At 41.6% G+C, this 27,653-nt stretch overlaps 1 protein-coding gene across 1 annotated transcript; it reads right to left on the bottom strand.

Moving 5' to 3' along the window:
- Positions 1–1,551: 1,551 nt before the first annotated feature.
- On the bottom strand, positions 1,552–27,653 carry SPTY2D1 (SPT2 chromatin protein domain containing 1). Its single transcript, XM_054026883.1, has 6 exons — positions 27,468–27,653; positions 13,522–13,636; positions 10,877–12,880; positions 9,655–9,814; positions 6,684–6,761; positions 1,552–5,463 (listed from the first exon to the last, which is right to left on the bottom strand). The coding sequence occupies exons 1-6, from the start codon at positions 27,525–27,527 to the stop codon at positions 5,367–5,369; spliced, it is 2,514 nt and encodes an 837-aa protein (XP_053882858.1). The 5' UTR covers positions 27,528–27,653; the 3' UTR covers positions 1,552–5,366.

Here is a 27,653-nt window from a genome sequence, read left to right as displayed (position 1 = left end):
AAGAGACCCAGTGTACACACGACTCTAAACCACTGGAACCCAAGATCCTTTGTCAGGTGTATATAAAATGGGCAGAAGTACGATGGCACCAAATGTCAGAAATTATAACATTGCCACCAAATGTGAGGAATTAGAAGGCTTGAAACCCTAACTTGATGAGTGCAAATAAATTCAGAAGTGGGCCCTTGTGCTTAACATATAAAAAAAAATCAAAGCTCTTATTCTCTCTACAATATCAATCTGCCATGAACATGCAAGTACACAAAACATTTTGAAATTAACTTGGCTACCAGTCTCACTGCACATGGAGCCAAGTCTGCTGAACCATTCACCCGCACCACAGCAAGCAACAGGGCAGCCTTCAACAAACTTAATCCAAAGGACAAGTCCATCCAGAGGGGGAAATAAGCACTAGTGGCCTGCTTTTTACCAAAAGAGGAAAATTTGGAGGAGCTGGGCACAAACAGCACCTGAAATGCATGGGCTGACCTGAAAAATTTACCAATCTGGAGGAAATGGTGGGGGGAGGGGGGGAGTCAGTTGGGAGAGGATGGAAACAGTTCAGCTGACACCAATGTAGAGAGCTGTGAATGAAGTTTCCAAAGGCAACCTGAGTGCCAGATCTGTTCTGGGGAAAGCCGCTGACTGACTGTAGCCACAAAAAGCCAGTCACAGGCAGGGAAGGCTTGACATTAAATAGGCCCAGTTACCCCAGGAAACTAATTACATCCTGCACAAAGACAAAATTACAATGTAATATGCTCAGTGTATCCAAGAATCTAGTGATCAAGAAATCTTACAAATTATTTTAAATAAATTAAGTTGCAGTTAAGCTGCAGAAAAGGAAACAAAACCTGGAAACCCACAGCTTCAAAGCAAAACAAGGTATTAACAGGACACTATTCAATGTTAAAATGGCAAAATATGACCTGCCCTGGAGTAAGGTTCTGCTTTTAAATGTACCCCAAAAACACTAACCCATTCTGTTCTCTCAAAAAACGGAAGCAGATGGCCTGATTTCCACTACCTTGCACCCTGCGTATTCATTTACCCTCACGCAAGGAGCGTAAATTGCTACCAAATCAGAACAGTACTGATTTACACCCAATTTTCATAGAAGTGAACCACCATGAGGGATGAGGCAATGGAGAAACAGGCTCCAAATCTTTTATATTTCAGAAGCCGGTCAATAACAGGACAAAAGCTTTGTAATAATCAGACCTGAAACTGTGCATGGCTCACTGTTCCTCCACTTCCCCTGTGGGCCCCATTCTTGTCAGCAAAACTAGGCAAAAAGTCTCAAATACATTGGACATAAGGATGGAGTCAGCGCTGAGTGGAGGGATGGCCTGTCACTGTGCAGTCTCAAAATTTGCTTTCCTGAATGGCTGAGTTACCCTGCTAGATTTCCATACATTCAGGTTGGCTATATGAGCACTTGTGATCACTTTCTTCCCCTTTAGGACAACTGGGGGTCACCTAGTATCTTGTAAGGAGTCTAGGAGGGAAAAAATAGCATAAATGTTATATAAATTAATGCAAACCAATGACAAAGATAAATAAAATGTTTAATACCTGTAATTTATTATATACATAATATGCAAAACTTTTATCTGCATTCTGCAAGTGCAAAAGTGTACACTTTCTTGACAGCACCCAGAAAACAGTTAAGCTATGTACGTTTTTACCTGATTTGTCACATTGTGTAAAAAGACACTGTGCACAAATGAAACCCCCAAAGAAAATCATAGGCTAAACTAGAAAGCATTCAATTACACAGACAATTCAATATTGCATCACACGCACCGGAATAAATAAAAGTCAAGTATATTCATCACAATTTAATCACCAGTCTCTCTCCATATATTTTCTCTCTCTGTTTTGGTCTTCTGCTGTATTGGGAAATATACTTCAGATACTAGTCAGGTTTCAAAATGAGAAAAAAAAAAAGTTTTCCTGCACAATTTTGGGGTTTACACAAAAATAATTCCAGACTCCAGTGAAGAGATTTCATCTACTTTGAAAGATTTCTACTTTAAAACACATCACAGAATTGCACACTAAGGCTTCCTGTGATGCACTACCCTGATCTCCCAAGGACAGTCCTGTGATGCGTAAGCACAGCTGAATTGTAAATTCAAAAAGTCTAATACAAAGTGCCCTTAATTTCTTTTAGTAATACAGGTAAAGAAATAGCTACTATAATTGTGCAGTCGAAGCCTGACCTAGAAGGGTTTTATGAAAACTAATCATTTCAGACTATCAAGTTTAAAGATCTGTCATCCGTGATAGCAGAAACAGACTAATCTTTACTTTTTTATACTCTTACATTCATGAATAGATTTTTTAGACCCAATTTAGTAAAAAAAGGCACATCTTCAAACATTGAATTTAAAATCTAAAAACCAAAATAAAAGTTTAATTATAATGAACGTCACTAGCTTAACATGTAATCCTTATAAGCAGGAATAGGCAGTGGGTTTTTTTTGTTTGTTTTTTACTTCAAAGTCTTTTGAAGTCTCATCAGATATTGACTACGTTAACAAAATAAAATTAATTATCTGGTAGAGAGTAAACAGATTTTTGGATATAAAATATTTTTTTAGTACTTTCCTAGCTGATTTACAAGCAGTAAGAATGCAGTAAATGTACAAAGACAGGTTAATTAAAATCTAGTAACTTGTACAAAGTTTGAAAAATCATTAGTAACCCATACTAGCTATGAGAAAGTATTTGACTGCAAAGAGTGAATTAAATTTCTATATGAAATATCAAAAAAAAATGTTAAACAATGATTATTTTATGAGGGAACAAATACAGCACAAGGTGTACTGTGTTTGACGAAGGCTGGCAATGCAGACAATATTCCAGTCATCTTGTACAAGACAAACGACAACACAGTGCTTTCAAGATAAAAGAGTTGAACTAATCTTGTAATAGTGGTTAATTACAGCATCTCTCTGCCAATTACATAAGTAAAAAAAGGATAATCAGGGCTTTATTTCACCTATTTTTATCTGAAATGCAGATTTAGCTCTAAACTGAATGTTTTAGAAGTGTCATTTTCTAATACACACTTTTAAAAATTTCAGTGGATCAAACAGTGAATACATTTTTTCATTTCCAAAGTTTTTTTCAACAATTCAGATGATTGTTCGTGGCTAATATAGTTATCTGGGCTGACAAAGATCTAGAGGTTCAATTCAGTTTAAAAAAATGAATAGCCACTTGGTCATGGTCCCAACATTCAGTCATTGTCTTGAGTGGATAATTCTAGAAACTACAGCAATCAATTCAGCTGGTCCCATTAATTAGAGCAAACATACAATGGCATGTAAATAATCAACCAATCAGGTTACAGTATCTTGCATCATCTCAAATATATTGCATAACATAAAAACTGATCCAGCTCTATTGTACTTGAGATATCTCAAGTACAATAGAGCTGGATCAGTTTTTATGTTATGCAATATACACACTTTTTAAAAAAATACATAGGTGCACTGGTAATTACCTTAATTTGGGTATCTGTCAATTACTACTACACAAACCTGTAACGACTATCCAAAGGGTTCATTCGTTTTAGCAGTGTGTTGAAAAGATGGACTGATTCACCACTGCCCAAAACAGTTTATAATAGGGACAATGTCCCTTTTTTTCCTTACAGTGAGTCAGGTCACCTGCTGCCAAATGGCCCTTCCACTTTGATGCTAGAATTGGTGTTTCTGGAGACAGCAATGACAAGAAATGCTCTCTGATAGGCTAAGTTCCCTCCGTCCTTGTGTATCTACTCATTTTGCATGCAATTTCTCTTCCCCCACCTCCTCCTTATTCCTTGGCCAGTCTCTTCCACTTACCCCCAATAACCTTGTAACACTTTGCCAATTGCTTCTAGCATTAGAGGTTAGCAACAGTTCAAGTATCTAATGGTAGAAGTACTACTAATGGAGAGCTAATGCTTGAAGCAGAGTAGAGTAGTGATACTGGTTCTTTGATGAGACCACACACTATGGTAGCTTGTGGGATAAAAAGTAATGCATCATTAGATTAGGGCTGTGAACCCAGAGTGCAATCTCTGCAGATTTAGATGAACTGTGTGCCTACTGTTTACACGCTTATTTACTGAGAGGAAACGTATCTTTGTAGTGCATAGCTTGAAATAAAGGTGCAATATGGGCATCAAAATAGAGGGTGGAACTCTCTTGATACACATTACATTTAAATTTTTGGTTCACTAAAATTAAATCAGAAGTATTCACTAGTTAAATTCAGCATGACAACTGCAAAGTTATTTGATATCACAGAGGAATTGCAAATGCATCTTGGCTTGATCATAAAAAAATATCTGAAAATTCTGTATTTCACACAACTTCATTCTAATGTACTCTTCCAGACTTTGGAACTGCTTGCATAAATAACTGCTTCATATTTAAAAAAAAAAACTGATTTTTAATACAAGAGAAAACAAAAAAGTGTACTGTACACTCAATGTGTAAAAACAGATGAAACTAAGATCAATTTTAAGATTTACAGGGCAGAAAAAAATTCCTAAGCATTTGCTTGAGCTAAAAAGCACTAGTTATATACAAACGTTGCAAATTCCTATTTTCCAGGAAAAATGTTTATTTGTGTTTTACTGAAATCGGTTGGCATTGACATTCCAGACATAAAAAATGCCAATGTAAACTTGGTCACACTGCTAAATGCAAGGTATAATGAATGACAAGCATTTTTTAGAAATTAAAGGTTCTTCTGTTTGTTTAATTACTATTTTTGTTAAGACACAAGGTTCTCAAATCAGAAAAACACATCATTTTATTGCTTTAAACATTACTGGCAATGGCTGAAATTTACAACCAAGCTGTTTTGAACAGAAGATATTTCAATATTTTGAGGGATCCTAATTCTGGAGATTTAAGACATAAAGCAGTACTTTTATCTCTCAAAAATAACTAAGGAACATAAATGGCATTCATCTTTTTTTTCCCCACGTCAAATGAAGAATGCAAGTCTGATTTACTGGTGTATGGGCCCACATAAATCTTGCAAGCCAGTGCATAGTTAGTCAATATTTCTGCTGGCATTTTGAACTAATTTAGTCAATGGAAACATTCATTAATAGCTTTTATTCCAAAAATCTGCATTAGTTTCTTTTTGTAAAAAATTAACCCTGGCAAGTATTAAAAATAAATATTTTAGGGTCAAACTAAAGCCATGTTTTTCTATGCCCTCTCCTCCCTTTACATATTTTCTTGCTCACCAATAAGCAAATAAAAACTAAAGTTATAGTATAAGAGGAGCTGAAATATTGAGGCAAAGGGGTGACCAGGACAGTAGAAAAACAGAACAAAACCACTGTAAATCAGTTAACGTGTCCTCAGCTTCTTTGCCTGCCTCTTACGTTTCAATTCCTCCTCTTCACGTCTCAGCTCTTCTAGGTCCTCTTGGACACCAAGTCTCAAACTGCCAAATAAGAGAAGATATCAAATCCTTTACACACTGCTACCCAGAGACATTAATGTGTACAACTCCTGCTCTTCTTTTCATGTAGAAAAAGTAACTAACCCAAATTTAGAGTTTAACTTAAAGTAATAAATACACCAAGTATTCAAATATTTGAAGTTTGGCATAAGATATTTTTCTTTTAAAATGAAAGCTGCATGGTACCCAGAATTTTAGGTTTGTTGGGTTAGAAAGATCTCTCTCCACTTGAAGGATGCACAACAAGTCTAGGATATTTGGTTAAAAGCATTTTGGGGTAGAGAGAAAAAGATATTTTGCACAGGTGCTTTACAATTAATACAACTCTTTCCTTAGACTTTTAAGGGGAGCATCTAAACCTTCAGAAACAGGTTTTTCAGTTGAACAGGGAGCCAGGTGATCAACACTGAAAAACCCTTGTTTCATGGTCCCAATCACACAATCTGGTGAAGAGCAGCTGCTGTGTAGCATTCAAGTAATCGATTGGACAGTTGGTCCCCGTAACTCCATATTGCAGGCTGACTAACTTTGTGAGAAGAGTAGCTGTACCTGGGGAAGCAATCAAGACCTACTGACCAACCTTGGTGAGAAGTTGCAAGTATGCAATACTTAACATCTTTTAAAGGACAACGAAAAGGCCCAATAAGGAAACAGGAAACTTGCGCAACTCTGTCTCTATGCTTGAGTCCCAGTACTCAGTAGCTGGGGTAAAACACTGAGTAGATTTTATAACTCCACCACATTCACCTTCAAACCATGCAGATGATAAAAATCTATTACAGGTTGTTGGCCTGTGTCATATATTGCCACTAAAGAGCAGCCCCAGAGATGAATGACTGAAATTCAAAAATCTGCTTTATTTTTCATTATTTTATTACTACTATATTTTGCATTTTTGTGTCTGGACGATGTTTATATATGCATTTACTAGTCAATTCCTTTCCCCAGCTCTCAAGAATTAGCGAAATTCTACAATATTTAAGTGATAAACCGCAAGGTTTGTTAACATTTTTTGACTGGAACTATAAGACACTTATGGAAGATATTTGGCCTTAAGTTTTATGTAAGCCCGTTTTCACAAAGCTTGTATTTAGGACCAAATTTCACCTGACAAATGTCCATTTTAACTTAGCTACATGCCAAAGGTTCTAGTAGTAAGCAGAAGAAAATTCTTACTAACAAAACTTAAATTTAATTCATACCTCCTGGCTTCCTCTTTTTGTTGCTCTTTCCAGCTGCTCTCCATGTAACGTAAGGCATAATCACTTTCATCTTTATATCTGAAAGCAAATACTTATATTTAATCCAATATAATGAAAAACAAAAATTAGCGCTAATCAACACGAATACATATGGTTGAATTAAGAATAGGCAAGATTTTTTAAAATAAAAGATTATCCTGATTTATACCCTATTACACTTCTCCAAAAAATTAAACTCAAGTTTTAACCTGCTGAATAATAAGCATACTTTAACTTACTTATCCAAGTATTTGTTAACCCACGTTCAATAGTGAATTACAGAAAGCGTGTCCTGTCCTATGCAGCACACCTGACACTTGATATGGCTCATTCTGTTTCGTTTCTGTTGCAGTGCTAACTATATCAGACCTGCTGTTGAAGGTCCAGGTGTCCATAACAGCAAAATATGGAAAAGGCTGAAATCTTTCCTAGTATTCTTCATTAGAAAATAACAAATATATCCATATGATTTAGTCTTTGAGCCACTAGCCCAACATTGTAAAAGAAAAGCTCTTGACAGTATGCCAGGTTTTTTTAATCTCTTATTTGAATAGTTTTGCTCTTTTCCTCACCTGGGACTTTGGACAGTTTAGTTACCCACCTTCCTTCCCATCCACCCAAAAAAAAAAAAAAAAAAGACAAATGAAAGTCAAGTAGAAACAAAGTTTGAATTGTGTGAAGGAGGAAGCAGTTGCCTACTTGTGGTTGAACTGTCATGATATTTTAATGACAGCTATACTGATTGGCAAGACAGCTGTGAAAGAACAATTGCAAGCAGAAGAGGGTAACACTTCTGCTTCACAAATCTTCAGGTCAAAAATGTTCACTTGACACTATTCACACTAATTAATTCATATGGTGGGTTATGCTTACATGGCAGCTCTATTAGGGGTGCCACACTGTTAAAGAAAATATTGTTTTATCAAGAAAAACTGAGGTTTTTGAAATATCATTAAGTTTAAAAATATACTTTAAGAAAGGAGGCAGAGTATGAAATGAGGCAAATAAAAGGTTTCATTTCTGGGTCAATGTGTGCATATGTTAATTGCTCCATGTAACAAATATATCAGAGGTTTGACCCTCTGACAGAACAGTTAACACAAATTGAAGAGCTAGCTACACAGCTTTACACTTAGGCAACAAGATACTATAATGTTGAATATAGTATAAATATTTAGAAGAGACTGTGAAATATTACAGGCTTCCATAGAAAGCATTCCAAAGGGCAGGAGGGATAGCTCAGTGGTTTGAGCATTGGCCTGCTAAACCCAGGGTTGTGAATTCAGTCCTTGAAGGGGACATTTAGGGAACTGCGGTAAAAAACTGTCTGGGGATTGGTCCTGCTTTGAGCAGGGGGTTGGACTAGATGACCTCCTGAGGTCCCTTCCAACCCTAATATTCTATTCTATAATAAAGCATTAAATACCACAGGGCTGGAAATACATATTGTCAGTTATCACATACGGCGACTCAAAGAATTGATAATTTTTTAATTTATGCTTCATTACCACCAAATTTTAGATCATTCTAGTTTTTTAATCAAAATGTCATGCAGTACCAAGTCAAATACCTTACAGAAGTCTAAATATATTATGCAACACTATTACTTTTATCAACCAAACTTGTAATCTCTAGGGGAAAAAAAAGATATCAAGTCAGTTTGATAGGATCTATCTTCCATAAAGCCATGTTGATTTGCATTAATTACATTACCCTCCTTTAAGTGTTTGTTAATCGAGACCCATATCACCCACTCCACTATCTTGCCTGGGACTCACATCAGGCTGCCAGGCCTATAATTACCCAGGACATCCCATTTACCCTTTTTAAAACTTGACACATTATCAGCTTTTTCCTCATCTTCTGGAACTTCCCAGTGCTCCAAGACTTATTGAAAATCAACATTAACAGTCCAGTGAACTCCTTAGCAAGCTTTTTTAAAAATCTTGGATGGTAGTTATCTGGACCTGATGATTTAAAAACGTCCAACTTTAGTAGAAAGAAGAACAGGAGTACTTGTGACACCTTAGAGACTAACAAATTTATTAGAGCAACTTTAGTAGCTTCTTTAGTAGCTTAACACCCTCCAGAAATACTTGTGGAATGGAAAGCGCGTAATCACCATGTGATTAGACTATATCATCTGTTTCCCCCCCACAAATACAGAACAAGAATATTTACTGAACCCTTCTGTCTTTTCTGATTATTGATAATTCTACCATTTCCATCTAGTAATAGACCAATAACATTGGCAGGATTCTTTTTGTTTCCAACATATTTTAAAAAGTCCTTCTTATTGTCCTTAATTCTGCTGGCTATAGATTTTTCCTTGTGTCCCTTTGTTTTCATTATCAATTTTCTACAATTCCTAACTTTCAATTTATATTCATCACTGTCAACATCTCCTTTCTTCCATTTGTTTTATATATATATATATATATATATATTTTTTACAGTTGCCTTCACTTTCCCTCTAAATCCGATTGTTTTTTTTAACCACCATGACCTTCCACCTCAGTTGGTGGATTGTGGATTTTTGGAGCATTTAGTAAGATGTTTTTAAATGATCCTCAATTATCATTCACATTTTTTCTGATTAAATTCTTCCTTCCAGCTGATTTGGCTCATAATTGTTTTCAGCTTTGTAAAGTTGGCTCTGTTAAAGCATCAAGTATATATACATTACTGGTTTGGACTTTCTTCTGTTTGCACATTTTAAATGTGATCAAGTCATGATCACTTGTAACTAAGCTACCATTAATTTTTAGTTCTGTGATCAGTTCTAGCCTGTTAGGAATTCTTTATTAGAGCTTCTTCTATGTTGGGTGCAACACTTTAAGTGTTTAACAATTTACAGTTTCAGAAGAAAAGAGCTGGTCAAACAAAATTAATGTAGGACATGAAAATATTGTTACATCTTAATTTCTCTTACTTATTCCGATCATAGCCAAATATTTCTCGAATATGTTTTGATATTTCTTCCTGGGGTTGCCCTTCATCATCAATGAAATCGTCCATTTCAGAGTCATATTCCTCATCATCTTCTATTTGCCTTTTATAACTTATAGGTGGAAGAGAAGGCCTTGGAAGACCTAAAGAGAAAGAGTAAAAATATTTACAGCTTCTGTAACGCATCTGTCACAAAATAATCTTCACTACTGAAATTATTATTTTTATTATTTTTCTATTTATGCTTCTCCCCATTACTTCTCTCCCATTTTTTTCTCCTTGATAAACACATGATTTCACTGGACTCTGTGCAGGTATATCTATGATTTGGAGTACAATTTGCAGTTCTGGGCCGCAAGACTGAGTTTAAAAAAAAAAAAATGATTTGGACATTCCAAGAGTCTCAGCAAGAGGAAATATTTCCTCTAAGCTACACATACAAGCCAAGTTTCCCATTATTACAGTCAACTGCATCCCAGAAGAACTGCCAGAATGAAAGGTAAATATATGCCTGCATACTTGCTCAACCATGGAATTTCAATACACTCATTTGTAAAAGTGCTATCCTATTTACAACTACAAAGATTTTTTTCTTAAACTTCACTTCCCCATGCCAACAAGGTAGAGTAAATCCAGACAACACTTACTAAGCATACTTCACAGATTTGTTGTGGGGCCTAACGTTTATGAAGTGCTTTGAGATCCTTGAACAGAAGGCACTATTAAAATTTAATTAATCACAATTTTAAATGACACCTGGCCTCAGGAATCCTTCATTTCTCTCCCCTTTGGCTACTCACCCACCTACCCTTAAAAAGCAGCTCGTGTTTATAAAAGTTACCTGAAAAGACCTAATTACATTTTTTTTGGTTAGTTGGACTCCTCCCTCCTTCCTTTCTATTTATTAATTTTGTTCTCTCTCTTTCCCTGGAAAAGATCTCACCCACACAAGGATCTTATTTTCTTGGGTGTAAGTGTTCGGTGAAAAGGAAAGAAATATTGCAATGAGTGGCAAGGGGAGAGAAAAAGTCATACTGCTATTTAGTGGCATTCTTCAGAATGCAACTCTGGCTATCAGATACACTTAGAAAAATCTATCTACAATTCGCTGGGAATTCTGATCAACTTCAACCTCAGAAATGTGCAACAAGTAATGCATGAAACATATTTGTAACACAAAACATTATTTGCTGAAAACAGCATACCTTGTGGATGAAACACTGGTCTATGCCCTGGAGGAGGTCTCGTTCCATTCATTGGTACATTACTTGGTCTGGAGACTAAATTTTTAGATGAGATTGTTTCTGATACAACAGTGCACTTAGGTTTTGGAGGTGCAGCTGAGCCGCTGCCTGGTCGCCCAGGTTCCACGCTTGAATTGACTGACTTTCCAGGTCCTATCCTCACACTGCTCCCCGGCCGCCCAGGCCCACCCATCCCCGCACTGCTCCCTGGCCGCCCGGGCCCACCCATCCTGACACTGCTCCCCGGCCTGCCCATTCCCGCACTGCTCCCCGGCCGCCCGGGCCCGCCCGTCCCCGCACTGCTGGACAGCCGCCCGGGCCCGCCCATCCCCAAACTGCTCCCCGGCCTGCTCATCCCCGCACTGCTCCCTGGCCGCCCCGGCCCACCCGTTCCTGCACTACTGGGCAGCCTCCCGGGCCCGCCTGTCCCCGAACAGCTGGGCAGCCACCCGGGCCCGCCCATTCCCGCACTGCTCCCTGGCCTACCAGGCCCGCCTGTTCCCGCACTGCTCCCCAGCCTACCTGTCCCCGCACTGCTCCCCGGCCGCCCGGGCCCACCCGTCTCCGCACTGCTGCCCGGCCGCCCGGGCCCGCCCGACCCCGCACTGCTCCCCGGCCTACCAGGCCCGCCTGTTCCCGCACTGCTCCCCGGCCTACCTGTCCCCGCACTGCTCCCCGGCCGCCCGGGCCCACCCGTCTCCGCACTGCTGCCCGGCCGCCCGGGCCCGCCCGACCCCGCACTGCTCCCCGGCCTACCAGGCCCGCCTGTTCCCGCACTGCTCCCCAGCCTACCTGTCCCCGCACTGCTCCCCGGCCGCCCGGGCCCGCCCGACCCCGCACTGCTCCCCGGCCGCCCGGGCCCGCTCGACCCCGCACTGCTCCCCGGCCGCCCGGGCCCGCCCAACCCTGCACTGCTCCCCGGCCGCCCGGGCCCGCCCGACCCTGCACTGCTCCCCGGCCGCCCGGGCCCGCCCGACCCTGCACTGCTCCCCGGCCGCCCAGAGCTGGAATTTTTAACTATTTCATGCTGAGGGGATGTTGCACTACCCAGTTTTGTATGGACAGAAGTAGATTTTTTCAGACTAAGTTCTTTAACAGATTGTAGTTTCTGAGCCCCATTAGCAGGTGCTTTTGCGTTTGGTGTATGAGTGCTTGACCCAAATTTTCCTACTCCATTGACTGAAGATTTACTATGGATGCCACTCGATGAGCTTTTTAAAGATCCATTTTGTGTGACTTTTGCTTTTTCCACTTGACTGGATTTGGAGGAAGATGATGACCTTGCATGTTTGTCGCTAAACACAGGCCCACTGGATTTCTTATCAGCACCACACTGAGAGGGGAAACTACCTTTTGAAGAGGAATGTTTATCCACTGAGTTTTTGCTAAGTTTTGCATTTATAAAGTCTTTCTGAGAAAACACTTTATTTGAAGAATTTGATGCAGTTACATTCTTAATCTCTTTTTCAGGTTTTTTCTTCTCTTTCTGGATTTCCCCTTTTTTGTTTTTCCGGTCCAAAAATTCTCTCTCTCTCAATTCTTCTGCTGTTCTTGGCCTTTCTTCTGTCTTTTTCACTACTTTTATTTCTACTGGTTCATACTGTTTTTTTTCAGCCAGCCTCAGAAGATCTACAAAGTTCATAGGGGTAGGGGCACTTTTGGGAGGTGCCTTTGGTTTCACTGCAGCTTTGGATGGTTTCTCTTCATATTCCTCTGGTTCATGCTCAGATTCAGTCTGACTGTATTCAAATTGCTCTGCCTCATCTTCTGTCATATATTCTGCATCTGTGCATCGATCGACATTTTCACAAGTCTGCCTCTTTTTAGGCTTCTCTTCAATAGGAATGCCATTATAGCCATAAAAGTTGTCCTTTGTCCGTGAAGCCATAGCTCTTGCTTTTCGGTCATGTTTCAGTTCAATACGCTTAGCTAGAAGTTCCTCCTTCTTCCTTTTTGCCTCTAGTTCTGTAAAAGAATATCAGGAAAAGATTTTTCAGTCACGTCTAATCTAAATTTCTGGAGATGAACAATTCCAGAGGGATTAAGTAAATATTATGAAGAACATGGCTACAGTTCAGTCTGAACAACAACAACTATAGGGAACATACACACAACTTTAAAACACCAATGGTTTGAATAAAGTCTATAGCCAAAAGATTTAAAATTAATCCAGATGAGGTTAGCATATCTAATTTTTAGAGGCACAATGTTGTGATATAAAGACAAGAATCCTGGCTTTTTGTCACTTTCAGACTCTGTTAAATACATTTTTTTCAATATTAAAAGCTGTACAAAAGTTCAGAACAATTCCTTGTGCCCGCTCCTGGTTCATGCTATTAGTCCTTTCTGGCTGCTTTGATAGCGAGTGCAGAAGTGCTGCTGAGCAAACATTTGGATTCACAAAGGAGAATGCGCGCAACTCTGAGGATCATTGCTCTACAGTGGGTTCTGACTCCGCAGCAATTATGTAAGGACATTCCAAAGAGTGGGGATCTATAACAATTATATTCAAAGGCACGTAAGGAGTAGGGTAAAAATGTCCCAAAGAGAGTCACTGAAGAAGTTCTTCTCCAGTAGGGAATACTCAGAATAACTTGAACAGGTACCTTTTCCCCTACTTTCTTCTTCTTTCCGTCTCAGAAAAGCTTGCACTGCTGCAGAATGGACGCCCTTGACTTTTGGATCTTTTTTGGGAGGGCCTACTGCCAAACTGTATCTTTTCTGCAAAGAGAAAGCAAATCGATCAGAAGAAAACAAAGGTTTTAATATATATAGCTGTTTTTACTAAATGGGAAAATCACAATCAATGAGAAGTTTAGGCTGCCTACACTACGGACAGCTGTACCACTGCACCTGCGCCGCTGTAAAGTCTCTTACGCGGCCTCTCTTCTGCTGGCATAATTAAACCACCCCCAATGAACAACGGTAGCTATGTCGGCAGGAGTCGCTCGCCTGCCAACATCGCGCTGGTCACGCTGGTGCTTTTGTCGGTGAAATGTACGTCAGTCACGGGTGTGTTTTTTCAGACCCCTGACCGACAAAAGTTTTGCTGACAAAAGTGCTAGTGTAGACAAAGCCTTAGTAATAGGGATTTATCTGGCTTTAAATATGTTAACAATGAAAGGCAATATTCATTAAGCAACAGAGTTCAACAAGAAATGAGGCGGCCCAGCATTGCACAGGAACAGGCCCTATGTACAAAGGCCGTGGCAAAGGAGCCATTCTGGGCATAAAATGGACAAGGAACCAGAAAGGAGGAAATGGACCAAAAGAGAGGACAGAAGAAAATCAGAAGGTATTAAGAGGAAAAAAAAGGGAGAAAAGGAGGGGAGACTGACAACATGTGCAATATCTACACCAGTGGTCTAGTAGAAACAGCCATTAGAATGGACCCAGATGCAGCTCTACACTCTCTGGCCCAGTAGGGGAAAGGAGTACCACACACAACACATGAGCCTTTGTCTGGAGAGTGAGGTAATACACCTCACTCTTGGATGACTCCCCCTTTCCAGATCGAAAGAGTTTACAGGCTTCATCTGGCCTTCCTTGTCTGCCTGCATACAAACTGGAATCAATATAACTACATTGGCTCTATTTTATACTATTAGTTATTTTTTATGCAAGTCTGTGTGTGGACCCTAATGTCAGATTAAGAGTAATTTCTTTGGATGTAATTTCATTTGGTAAAAAATCAATTTACATTACATCTAAATAGGATACTCTTAATCCAAAATGTGTGTCCACACAAAGATTTGCTCTGACATAATTAAAGGTGTGAAACTGATGTTATTTCAGTTCAAGGCTTATGTGGTTAGTATCACACAGAACTTGCAAGGCGTGGAAGAGGTAAAAAGGAGAGACTAGGGGATTACTGGAACTTCTTCCCTTATATAAAAGACACATTTCAAACTAAAAAGGGTTAGAGAAGGAAACAAAGGTGACAATGGATAAGATAACTGAAATAGGGGAAATTAGTTAAATCCAAAAGCAGCCGGGAGAACCCAAAGAACCCAAATATCTAGGAGGAAGAAAAGTATGTGTAAAATTACACTGCTAACCAGTTTAAATACATGTCCAGGTGGAGTTTTTTATCTCTAATTTCTGATGAAGACTGCAACATACCAACACAAATGCTTTGAGTGTTTTATATCAAAATATGAGCGTGTGTTAAAACAAATATGTTTACTAAGATTCAAGGTTCAGAAGATTATTTCTAAGAACCAGTGCGCTAAGCCAAAACTGGTTCTTAGAACACCAGCTGCAAGGCTCCTGTAGCAGCTGTTTAAAAGTTGCCTTTTAGTAATTCCTAAAATTGCTAAAGCAAAACTAAAAAAACCACAATCTCATTTCAGTAGCAAAACTTGACATTCAGCATCAAGTTTACGAGCTTTCTACAACCTGAATGTATCTACTGACAAAATGTATCTTCACAATTTGAGGACTTCTTGCAAACCCCTTACTCCTTTGAGTAGTTCTTAACTCACACAAACAACAATCCTTTGCACTTGCAATTGAAATCAGTGGGACTAATCATCTTAGTAATAACAACTAGAGACAGTAAAGATTTCTAGGGTCAGGCCCTTCATTCGAAAGGCACCAATAGCAGTTTTGTTGTTAGTTCAACTTTCCTATTGGGTACAAAATAAAATATCCGGGGAACTAAACAGTTCAGGGGATATGAATTGGGATATGAAGTTTTCCACATCTGGGTTTTTGGTTCAAATCCAACCCATGTTTGTAGTGGGTGAAAATACTGCCATATAACAATTCTTCAGAGGTCTATGGGAAATGTTGGCACCTTCAGTCCAGCTCTTATTGGACAGATACACCTCTATCCCGATATAACGTGGTTGTAGGGAGCCAAAAATCCGTACTGCGTTATAGGTGAAACCCCATTATATCGGGGTAGTGGCGGCAGGGCTCCAGTGGTGATTTAAAGAGCCCCGGGCCCTTTAAATCGCCACCCAAACCCCGCTGCTGGAGCCCCGGGGTTACCGCGCTATATGTTAACCCGTTATATCAGGTCGCATTATATCGGGGTAGAGATGTATTTACACATCATCAAGACTGAGCTTTTTGTTAACAGTTTCAGATGTTAGACCTAAGACTGAAAGGACAAAGACTGAACTACCCTCTCATTCTTAGAAGAGATCCTTCCAGAACAAGGTTGACGCACACTGGTGAGCAGTTTAGAGAACCTTGCACTGCTACTACCGGTTATATTCTTGCTCTGTGGATGATTTCATTCCTAAAGCTGATAACACATTTCACCAACAGTACATTTACATTTGAAAATTTATCATTCAATTTCTACAAATGATTTTTAAAAATAATGAATGTACAAAATAGAAATTTTGTTTAAGAGTTTTGTACAAGAGGACCTCTTGGCAAAAAATGGTTTACATATAGCAGGGCCAAATGCAGAATGATCTATCACATTAGAAAGGCTTATAAAGAAATTAAGTGTTAGAAAAGCATTTTTGAGCACTGTATTATAATGCAGCAAAATACACTGCTTTCTGGTGAATAAGTAGCATTACAAGCAATCCCTCTCAACACCATTTGTGTGTGAACTTGTACAAGGGTATATAGTAATATTTTTAAAATGAGTCTTTCCCAGTCAAAGAAGCTTTCTAAATGTCATTTCTATTTGATCTTGAAGATGCAGCTACCAAACACTGCTCAAATTATTTACAGTATTTCTCATGTTATGAATCACTAGTTCTTTCCAAAAAGTATTTTCTTCAAACTCGGTTTGTAAGCATTGTGAAATGAGTAACCAGAACAGGTTTATAAGTTTAGCTCTATTTAAAAAATGAACAGTTGGTCTGAAGCACAAAGCTGTTCCAGAACCATCCACACAATGATTACTCTAAACTGTGAGCTACTCCAACATCAGTTTCCTGGAATAACCGACAAGATACGCATGAACATTCTACTTTTTATCAAGTAAGCAGCAGCTACACCAATCAAGTTTCACACAGTTATCAGAAAGTTTGTCAAAGGAATGGAAAAACAGCCTTTAGAAAAGAGCAGGTCAAGCTATTCTGGAACAGTGTGCTTCTCAAACTGTAAAAACTGATTATCTCTCAGGGTAGCAACTGATAGCAGCTCCATGGCTAAATATTGCTGAAATGTACCACACTGGCTTTGCTTTCTCACAAAATACAAGCTACGTTTTCGAGGCTCATCCTCTGGGCGTTGGAAGCGCCTTTCCTCAACTGTACATTGTGTGCCTTAAAGTATTGAAAAAATTATTCATCCCACTAGTGAGCTTTATTGTTAGAAGATATTCTCTTCCCCACCATCCTCCTCCGAGGCTCTTCCATGCTCAGAGGATGCTAATTTTTACCTCATCCTCCCTGAATTTTGCTCACAGCCAACCAACCCCTACCAGCCACAGGCAAGCTGCATGTGGCTCCCTCTGAAATTGGTTCATTGTGTTCCAGAACGAAGCAGAGGAGCTGCTCAAGGACTAAGTGTTTTCAGACCTTCTTTGCCCAGGAATGAGTGACCGAACTGGAGTCCCACGGTTAAGAACTCTGCATACCATTCTGAGCTACAACTAGACCATCAAACCAGCAGAATTTTCTCGATGCTGGAAAAAAACCTGTGATTTATTTAAAAAGCTCAAGATCTGGGATCTACTGGGCTTAACCTGGTGGATGACAAGTAATAAATGTTAGACTATCCTATTGGTGATTCTGGTGAAAATATTAAAATGCCTTGGCTAGCAGGAGCTAGAAGTGTCAAAGTTGCAGCTCAAATATGGCTGCTTAATGATTATGGCCAAAACTTTTTTTGGTTTTAAATTACCTTCTTAACATAGCACCTTATCTCTATGAAGCAAACTATAAGATCTTGATTCAGGGACAGGTCCTCTGGTGCTGATACTAAAGAGTCAGGTAGTTCAGGCTGAAAATTTAGCTTTATTAAAGTTATTACAAAATCCAATATTAATAGAAATGTTTCATAACTTGAAAAAATTAGAATGAATGGTTTGTTTCATTTTAACCATTCCCTTGCACTGTCTCCAATTCAACAGTGGCATTCTGAAAACCAGAAACAGTCTATTTTGGCTGAACAAGATGAATGAAATGCAAAAGGTAAACAAGATAGAAGAGTGAAAAGTTTCAAAAATTACTCCTAGTTATTAATGTAAGGTGTTAGTAGCACAAGTTTATTAATTTTTAAAAATAATTGTAATCTCTCAACCATAATCATAGAAAACATGAAGGATAAAATACAATTGGAATAGCTAAAAACAATGTTTAAAACTGAAAAAAAAACAAAAAACAATTTGAGCACTACTCAGACCAATAAGGTAAACCAGTGGCTCTCAACCTTTCCAGACTACTGTATCCCTTCCAGGAGTCTGACTTGTCTTGCGTATTCCCAAGTTCCACCTCACTTAAAATCTACTTGTTTACAAAATCACACATAAAAATACAAAAGTGTCACAGCATGCTATTACTGAAAAACTGCTTTCTTTCTCATTTTTACCATATAATTGTAAAATAAAAATTGGAGTATAAATATTGTACACCTCTACCTCAATATAACGCTGTCCTCGGGAGCCAAAAAATCTTACCGCATTATAGGTGAAACTGCGTTATATTTAACTTTCTTTGATCCACCAGAGTGCGTTGCCCCGCCCCCCCAGAGCACTGCTTTACTGCGTTATATCCGAATTTGTGTTATATCAGGTCGCATTATACCGAGGTAGCGGTATACTTACATTTCAATGTATAGTATACAGAGCAGTATAAACAAGTCATTATCTGCATGAAATTTTAGTTTGTACTGACTTCGCTAGTGCTTTTTACGTAGCCTGTTGTAAAACTAGACAAATATCTAGATCGGTGGTTTTCAAACCGTGGGTCACGACCCAGAACTGGGTCGCGGAATGGAAGGGACTGGTTCGCAGCGGCTTTGGTCAGCACTGCCAATCGGGCCATTAAAAGTCCTGTCGTGGTGCTGCCCGGCTAAGGCAGGCTAGTCCCTACCTGTTCCAATACCGCACCGTGCCCTGGAAATGGCCAGCAGCAGGTCCGGCTCCCAGGCATGCTTCCCCCGCCCGAGCACTGGCTCCACACTCCCATTGGCCAAGAACCAGCACAGTGCTGTCCGCGGTGCCAGGATAGGCAGGAAGCCTGCCTTAGCACCCCTGCTGTGCCACTGACCAGGAGCCACCAGAGGTAAGCCCGTGCCCCAATCCCCTGCCCTAGCCGAGCCCCTTCCTGCACCCCAAACCCCTCATCCCCGGCCCCAGCCCAGATCCTGCACCCCCAGCCCAGAGTCCTGACCCCCTCCTACACCTCAACCCCCTGCCACAGCCCTGAGCCCCCCCCAAACCTGGAGCCCCCTCCTGCAGCTCAAACCCCTTATCCCCAGCCCCACCCCAGAGCCCTGACCCCCTCCCTCACCCTGAAGCCCTCATTCCCAGCCCCACCCTGCAGCCCTCACCCTCACCCCCGCACCCCAACCCTCTGCCTCAGCCCTGAGCCCCTCCCTCACCCCAAACTTCTCATCCCCAGGTCCATTTGGTCGTGGACATCAACAATTTTCTTCAACTGGGTCGCCAGAAAAAAAGTTTGAAAACCACTGATCTAGATGAGTTGATGTACCCCCTGGAAAACCTGTGTGTACCCCCAGGGGTATGCGTACTCATGGCTGAGAACCACTGAGGTAAACTATTCAAAAACCTCAAAGTTGATGTTCATTTGGAAAATTGCCTCGAACAGAGTCTTGCATGTCTTTGCTTACAGGGTCAACTAAAAAAATCAGTCTGAACATTTTATACATGTTATTTTCATAAAACCCAAGATTACGGTAGCCAAAAATGATCACAAAAAATATTTTTCTGTTTATGCATTTGACAACATTTATCAATAGCAAGTTTCACTGTTCCCTCCATATAGTCATTTCCCTTGATTATGTCTTTTACATAGCAATAGAGATTAATTTTAAAAAAATGAAAAGTCAGATGGGGGGAGGGATAGATCAGTGGTTTGAGCATTAGCCTGCTAAACCCACAGTTGTGAGTTCAATCCTTGAAGCGGCCACTTATGGATCTGGGGCAAAAATCAGTACTTGGCCCTGCTAGTGAAGGCAGGGGGCTGGACTCGATGACCTTTCAGGGTCCCTTCCAGTTCTATGAGATAGGCATATCTCCATATATTACATACATTTTGGTCACAAATTCTGCCAGACCCTAGATCTCAGTTATGAAAGCAAATCAAGCTCAGAATAAAAAAAAAAAAATCTTCAGTCCAGACCACCATTTTATATCACGTCCTATGGCTTGCCCATTATCATATGGAAGTTGGTCTAATACAGTTCTTATAGGTTCTTAACCTTTACTGCAGCCTGCACCCCTTTGGTTCTTAAAATATGTTCTCGCACCCCTTATCAAAAATCAAAATATGTTCTCGCACCCCTTATCAAAAATCGTTGAAGTAGGTCAGTTCTTTAAACCTAGATATATTTCTGTCTGTATATTACAGTAATCATTAAAAAAATGTATAATGTTAATAAATACATAGGTTTGATGAAACAAAGTAGTTGTACTTACGCGCCTGTGCTTAATTTGTGTTTTCAATGATTTACCTTCTAAAAAAATCTGGCATGTCTCACAACCCCCAGAAAAGGCATCTCACACCCCAGGTTAAGAACCACTGGTCTAATAGGATGGTATTTCTAGGCTCTGGTTTATGAGTGAGACACAGTTATATGAACCCATGTATGGGCAGGTCTACCCTACCCACCAGATCAGCAGGTAATGATCTATCAGGGGTCGATTTATCGCGTCTAGTCTAGATGCTATAAATTGATCCCCGAGCGCTCGTCTGTCGACTCCGGTACTCCACCGTGGCGAGAGGTGCAAGCGGAGTCGACGGGGGAGTGGCAGCAGTTGACTCAGCGCCATGAAGACGCTGCGGTAAGTCAACCTAAACACGTTGACTTCAGCTACGCTATTCTCATAGCTGAAGTTGCATATCTTAAGTCGATCCCTGCCCCTAGTGTAGACCAGCGCTAAGTGTGGACTGACTGCGGGTAGGCGTGTCATGTTTTTACTCTACATCATGCCCCATCTTCGTATTTCATATGCAGAAATAACATGCCCAAAGTTTCCACTGCCCAGGAGAGGAGGTAATACACATTCCAATGAGCAACAGTAGGTCTTTTGAGTCTTCAGCTGCTCGTAACCTTTTTCAAGTATACACTTTGGGTTATAAGCTCTGTTGGCTTGACCTGTTCATAGCTGTTGGTGCATTGGTGCTACTTCTCAGCCATAGAAAGAAATTTTATAGGGAAGGGGCTTTTATAATGATGCAATATAAACCATGTTACTGACATCCATGTGTCTGCAAATTTTGTTGGAGGCTACTTCTTCAGCATTCAACTTGCACTGCAGCCATTTAAATCCATCAGCATTAGTCCACATGGTTCAGTTTACTCACTTACCACATATCTAAGTGTGGTTTACCATAAAATAACCTCTTCAATCAGTGCAGGTCTGGAGGAAAGTTGTTTCAGTTTTGGGTGACCTCCATGAGATTTAAGTCCTATTCTCTTTCAGGTTTCTAATTGCTGTGTTTTATAAATTCTCTATAATAAGGATTGGCCCTTCACCAGAAGTAGAAGAGATCTCCCTTGTCAGTGGATTTCAATCTGGGGTCTGAAGACTATGTCTAAGGGGTCCGTGAAAGGTTTTCATTACCATAGAACAATGGTTTTCAACCTGGGGGCTCCACAGACTAGGTCTAAGATTTCAAAGGGGTCCACATCTACATTTGAAATTTTTTAGGGGTCTGCAAATGAAAAAAGGTTGAAAACCTAAGCATTTCAGTTACTGATGAGAGGTTCCTCGCAGCAGTCAGAGAACAGAACTAGATAAAGGGGTGATTTTGGTTGTAACTATTCTCAAAGGGTGTGTTAAAATGTTTATAATTTTATTTTGCATGTACAATATTTTGCACTTTTATAGTATCTTCCATCCAAATATCTCAAAGTACTTTATCTCCATTAAGCCAAAGAACACTCCTGTGAAGTAGAGAAGTCTCCACTTATCACAAATGGGGAAATGGAGACAAGAGTTTAATCCTGCACCCATTGAAGTCAATGGTAAAACTCTCATTGATTAATATGGTACACGATCAAGGTACTAATACTCAAATCCTGAAAGGTATTTAGGTTCCTAACTTCCATTGGCATTGATGGAAGTTAAGCACCTAAATACTTTCGAGGATCTGGGCCTAAGTGACCTGCCCAAGCTCACACTAGAAACCTGTGCTGGAGCTGAATACTGAATATATAATACTGAAACCACTGTACAGCATAATATCTACAACACACAGGTAAAAATGTGCTTGCAACTGCACCACAAGGGGCATATAATTTTTCTGCAGCTGCTATGGAAACCTTTGGCAACATCTGCCTAATAAGCTCACTACCCAGATGTATATACTCATGGTGTATTTACTGATAACTTTACAAGGAGTTTTCTTTAAAAAAGCCGACATTCCCCTTCTTACCTTGTACTGGGAATACTCTCTGAATTAAACCACGACTTATAACACTTTTTATTATTTCTGAACTTGGTTTTCTATGGGGAGATGAACAGGTATATGATTTTACTGGGACATGATGCAATACTATCATTCACCATCATCATCATGCATGCAAATTCCAAAGGGGGACAGCCTGCTTGCAGCTCAAGTACCACTCCAATTGATCTCTAGCTAAGTTCTTAAGACAGTCTGGCTGGATGTTCAGTCTAGGGTGACCAAACGTCCCAATTTTATCGGGACTGTCCCGATATTTGCTTGTTTGTACCGCGTCCCAACTGATGTTTGGTCGGGACACGGGACAAACAAGCAATTTTGCCCTCCGCTCCGGCACACAGGCGGAGCCCAGATGGGCTCTTGCCCCCCCCCGCCCCGACTCCGCCCCATCTTTCCCCCATTGGATCCCTCCCCAAATCCCCACCCTGGCCCCGCCTCTTTACCAAGCACGCGGCATTCCTCCTCCCTCCCAGGTTTGCACACGGGCCATGGCCGGGAGCACAGCACAGAGGCTGTTCCAGCCCTGCAGCCCCTGGGGCAGCGCAGTGGGTCTGGGGGCAGCATGGAGCGGGCAGGGCCCGGGTGGGTGGAGACACGTGTGGGGCGGACACGCTCCTGCCAGGAGGGGCTGGGCCGGCTGCCTGGTTCGCCCCCTGTCCAGGTGGGTCCCCGAGCTCCCCATGGCCGGAGAGGAGCTACCCGGGGCTGCGGGGGCGAGTGTCCCAGGCGGGGCGGAACGGAGCAGCCTCTGCTGCGGGGCTGGGGCAACGGAGCCCGGGAGCTGCAGGAGGGGCCCGGAGCGCGGCTCGGCTGCACAGCTCAGAGCCCAGGCTGGGCCCGGGAACGAGAAGCTGGGGGGTATCGGGGGTCAGAGCCAAGAGTTGGGTGGAGACGGGTCTGTGCCACTGCCACCTAGCGGGGGGGCGGGGGGGCCTCCGCTCCAGCTTTTTTTTTTTTTTGGTTCCGCCCCCCCAATATTTCATCTTTGTCATCTGGTCACCCTAGTTCAGTATGACTGTCTTTGGCAATCTTATTGTGCCACTGAAGCTTTTGATGACCACCTAATCTCCAGTCATGTAGCAGCATCAGTTGGCAAACAGGAGTTCTAATTTGTTATACTATCACTGTTTTTAACTAAACATTATTGACAAAAGCCCTTAATTTCTTTTGAAAAAAAAATTTCTTTTGATAATGACAAATGTAGTGAACTTTCACACAGATAACCTTTTATATAAATAAATGATGGAGACCACCACTTTGGCTTCTAGCAAAGGGCAACTCCTTAGAGACTTAATAGGATGAAGCAATTATAAACCTTTTCTACTAAAAGCATATTTAAATTCAAACATATAGTTAGAACCAACACCAGTTATGCACCCAGAAAAGGATGTTGAATGACTGATCAAATGTTCTGGCTGATGAACTTGAAAGTAGTGTTTTTGTTCCAGTTCCAAGGCAGGCTGCCCGCCCAACCTCACCATTCCAACTCCACCTTAATTGCTCCTCTTAAAATAACCATTTATGGTCCAGATTGGGGCCAAGCTGTCCCTATGCTAGACTCAATTACAGCCCCTCCTCTCTGAATTGTTGCCTGGAGTTCAAAAGTCTGGGATTCACAGGCTCTAGATCAGGGGTGGGCAAACTTGGCCCGCGGGCCACATCCAGCCTGTCAGACCATTTAATCCGGCCCTGAGCTCCCGCCGGGGAGTGGGGTCAGGGATTTGCTCTGCTCCGCACGGCTCCCAGGAAGCAGCTGGCAAGATCCCCCCCTCCAGTTCGACCCCCCTCCGGCTCCTACGTAGTACATGGAGGCTTGGCCAGGTGGCTCTGCGCACCACCCCATCCGCAGGCACCGCCCCTGCAGCTCCCATTGGCCGCAGTTCCCGGCCAATGGGAGCTGCAGGGGTGGCACCTGCAGATGGGGCAACGCACAGAGCTGCCTGGCCAAGCCTTGGAGCAGGAGGGGGAACATGCTTCCAGGAGCTGCTTGCGGTAAGCGTCACGCGGAGCCTGTACCCCTGAGCCCCCCCGTGCCCCAATCCCCTGCCACAGCCCTGATCCTCCTCCTGCCCTCCGAACCCCTCAATCCCAGCCCAGATCCCCCTCTTGTACCCCAAGTCCCTCATCCCCAGAGCCCTCAAGTCTTGAAGCCAATGAATGATACATAGATGGGAAAGACTGCAGAGCAAGCTTTCCAGTGCCCTTAAATTGAACTTCTCAAATACCCAGCCTTTCTGCACTCTCTGTGATAACACTGAGCAACCTGCTTTGGTTTTCCAGTTTTAAAAATCTCATTGCCAATGACTTTATTCCACCCAAAATACTATGTTGCAAGAACATTAAGGTTAAAGCAGCAGAAGTCAGGAAAAGGCTACAGTGAAGTTGCACACTTTATCTATGACCCTAATGAGCATGCACTACAATACAGTCTAACTTAAAGACCGCATACTAGTTCTAAAAAATACAAATATACTTTTCTACAAATCAGATGCATATCCACAGCATCCTGTTTTTTTTTCCATTGTCATGAAGTGGAACATATTGTCTTCATTAACACTCAAGTACTAAAAACTTATTTATAGTAAATAAGCCTTGCTTGAGTAAAATTCAGGGAATAAGTCAGTTAAGAAAGACGCTAATCTAGCTGTGAATTTGTGGCGTTTATATGCCAGGAAGTTTTCCTAATTACTCTGTATGGTACATTTAACATGATGTATGATGCAAAAGTATGGTTTATTGTATACCTTTCATACAAATGGCTTTCATAAACTCAGACATACACAAACAACATCTTGTATTACTGTGTATCTAAGGTTATAGAAAAATATATTAAATTGCATACAGTGCATGTGATCATTAAAGATGATATTGCAGAGAATACACAGACGGTGGAGCGTTACCTAGCATATGAAACCATAACTTAATTGACTTTCCATAGTGCATAGTGAGAGTCCTTAATTGTACAACTTCATGTCACATAATTTCTTACGTTTTTCTAAAAGAAAAAAAGAAAAAAATGTTCTTAATTGTCCTGCTGGTTTGCAAAGAACTGACAATAGCATGTGTAAATTCTATAATCTGGAATTATTCTGCTAGACCCCACTAAACTACATCGTCCCTTACATCTGAAGTCAACAGCAGGTAGGGGTGCCTTAGATGTCTACTATCTTCAGAAGCCCACAAGAAATAGCCTCTCCTATACCTTAGCAACTGCACCTAAAAGACCACACAGCAGAGTTCCCACTGCACACCTCACTGAGAACAGCAACCCTTCCTAAGGCTCTCCACACTACACAGATGGCCTTGCCTACAAGCAGAAGTTGCACTAATTTCACTTATATCAGTGCAGGGAGACAAGGAAGCCTCAACTCCTGTACACCTGAAATGCACTTTTTCACTCTGCAATTAAGTTAATCATGCAAGTAAATCCTGCTGATCCGGCTTTCTTTGAAGACAACGGCTATGGCTAAACACCCATTCAAAGCAACAGGAGAAGGACTGGGCCCTTGGATAGTATAAAACCTCTGATATGGAACATGAGAGCCATTTCAACAATGCATAGTAACAACATGCAACTATTTAGGATAGAAAGCAAATACAAGTACTCCATTAAAACTGCAGGAGAAAACTGAGTAGACGTGTAATTTTAAAGGTGCAAGACACCCAACTACTACAAGACAGAAACAGATCAAGTGTTAGGGATAGAATACAACGTACAGGCAAATGAATTACCTGTCAAGACAAAAGTTAAAGGTTCTGTTTTTCTTGCAATTGCTGATTCATCACTAATACCAAAAACAAATGCCTCCACCCTACCCCAAGATCTACACCAAGATAAGTGAAGATATCAAATGTTACCAGGGAAAGAGAACCTCAAAGCTCTGAAGTATCAGGGGGTAGCCGTGTTAGTCTGTATCTACAAAAACAACAAAGAGTCTGGTGGCACCTTAAAGACTAACAGATTTATTTGGGCATAAGCTTTCGTGAGTAAAAACCTCACTTCTTCGGATGCATCTGTTAGTCTTTAAGGTGCCACCAGACTCTTTGTTGTTTTCAAAGCTCTGACTGAAGAATAGACAAGACCATGACAGTATTTAGCAACAGTAAATTTCCTTAGCTAGCTGGAGTGATCACTGCTGAAAAATGAGGAAAGTTCCTTGCCCCCCCAAAAAACAGGTACGCTGTGTTAGAAGTAATTTCAGCCCTTGCCAGTCAAGGGTAGCAGAGACAGGAGCAGGGAATCCAGACCACCTATCACAGTACTACCACCAGGCCACTTGCCCCTACCTGCTTTCAGATTTCACACGTACCAATTAATTGGCTCATTTTATAAACAAATCTACATTAATTCCACATAAAACTGATTTTATTGTTTGTTGTAAAAGCGAACAAAGACGGACGTTAAGTTTGTTTTAAATGTTTTACATAGAAAAAAAGAAATTAATCCCAGCACACTGCAGTCTTCCACCTGCCACAGCTGCCTCCTTCATTTCACAGCGATCAAAGCTAGAAAAGATCTACGGGGCTGTTTAGGAAGTGCGCTGTTCCCGGACGGTCTTTCTTTCTTTCTGCCTCTTAGTCCCACCCGGGAAACAAACGTCAACTGTATTTTAAACGCAAGTGAAAAGGAGGATCCCACCTGGACCCCAGTAACTGCAGCTCCCTGCAAACATTTCACCGGAATACGCGTCTCATTTCGGGCCGCTGGACGGAGCAGGCCGAGGACAAGCCCACTCCGCTCCCACAGCGCTGAGAGCCGCGGCTGGAAAGGCGCCCGCCGCGCTGCTCCAGGGAATTGACAACGGACTCCTGGCTGCAGTGACCCGGCCCGGCCCGCCCCAGCCCGGCCCGTGGCCCCCCGCACCCCCTCCCCGACTCGCCCCATCTACCAGCTCAGGTCCCCCCAGCTCTCACGAAAGCCCCCCCCGGCCTTTTCCTCCTCAGCGCCCCCCACCGCTTCACCAGCGCCCGCCCCGGGCTCTCACCGACACCGCGCTCAGCCCCTGCTGCTCAGACGCCACCATCAGGATCTCCCGGAAATCCATGTCTGCCCGGCGCTGGCTCCGCTCTGCGGCTCCGGGAGGCGATGGGCCGGCGGCGAGACGGGCCCCAGACCGCCCAGCTGAGAAGGCTTCACTCCAGCTGCAACTCCCCCCTGACCGCTTCCGGCC

Source organism: Malaclemys terrapin, chromosome 4 (assembly GCF_027887155.1).
Source record: "Malaclemys terrapin pileata isolate rMalTer1 chromosome 4, rMalTer1.hap1, whole genome shotgun sequence".
Lineage (NCBI taxonomy): Eukaryota > Metazoa > Chordata > Testudines > Emydidae > Malaclemys > Malaclemys terrapin.
This window is presented reverse-complemented; position numbering and strand designations above follow the sequence as displayed.

Coding starts and splice junctions, on each gene's coding strand:
- SPTY2D1 (XM_054026883.1), bottom strand. CDS start 27,527: ATGGATTTCCGGGAGATCCTGATGGTGGCGTCTGAGCAGCAGGGGCTG. Junction 13,637..27,467: donor AGGGGCTGAGCGCGGTGTCG/GTGAGAGCCCGG, acceptor TTCTCTTTGCAG/AAAAGATACAGTTTGGCAGT. Junction 6,762..9,654: donor TTTGGCTATGATCGGAATAA/GTAAGAGAAATT, acceptor ATTTGCTTTCAG/ATATAAAGATGAAAGTGATT.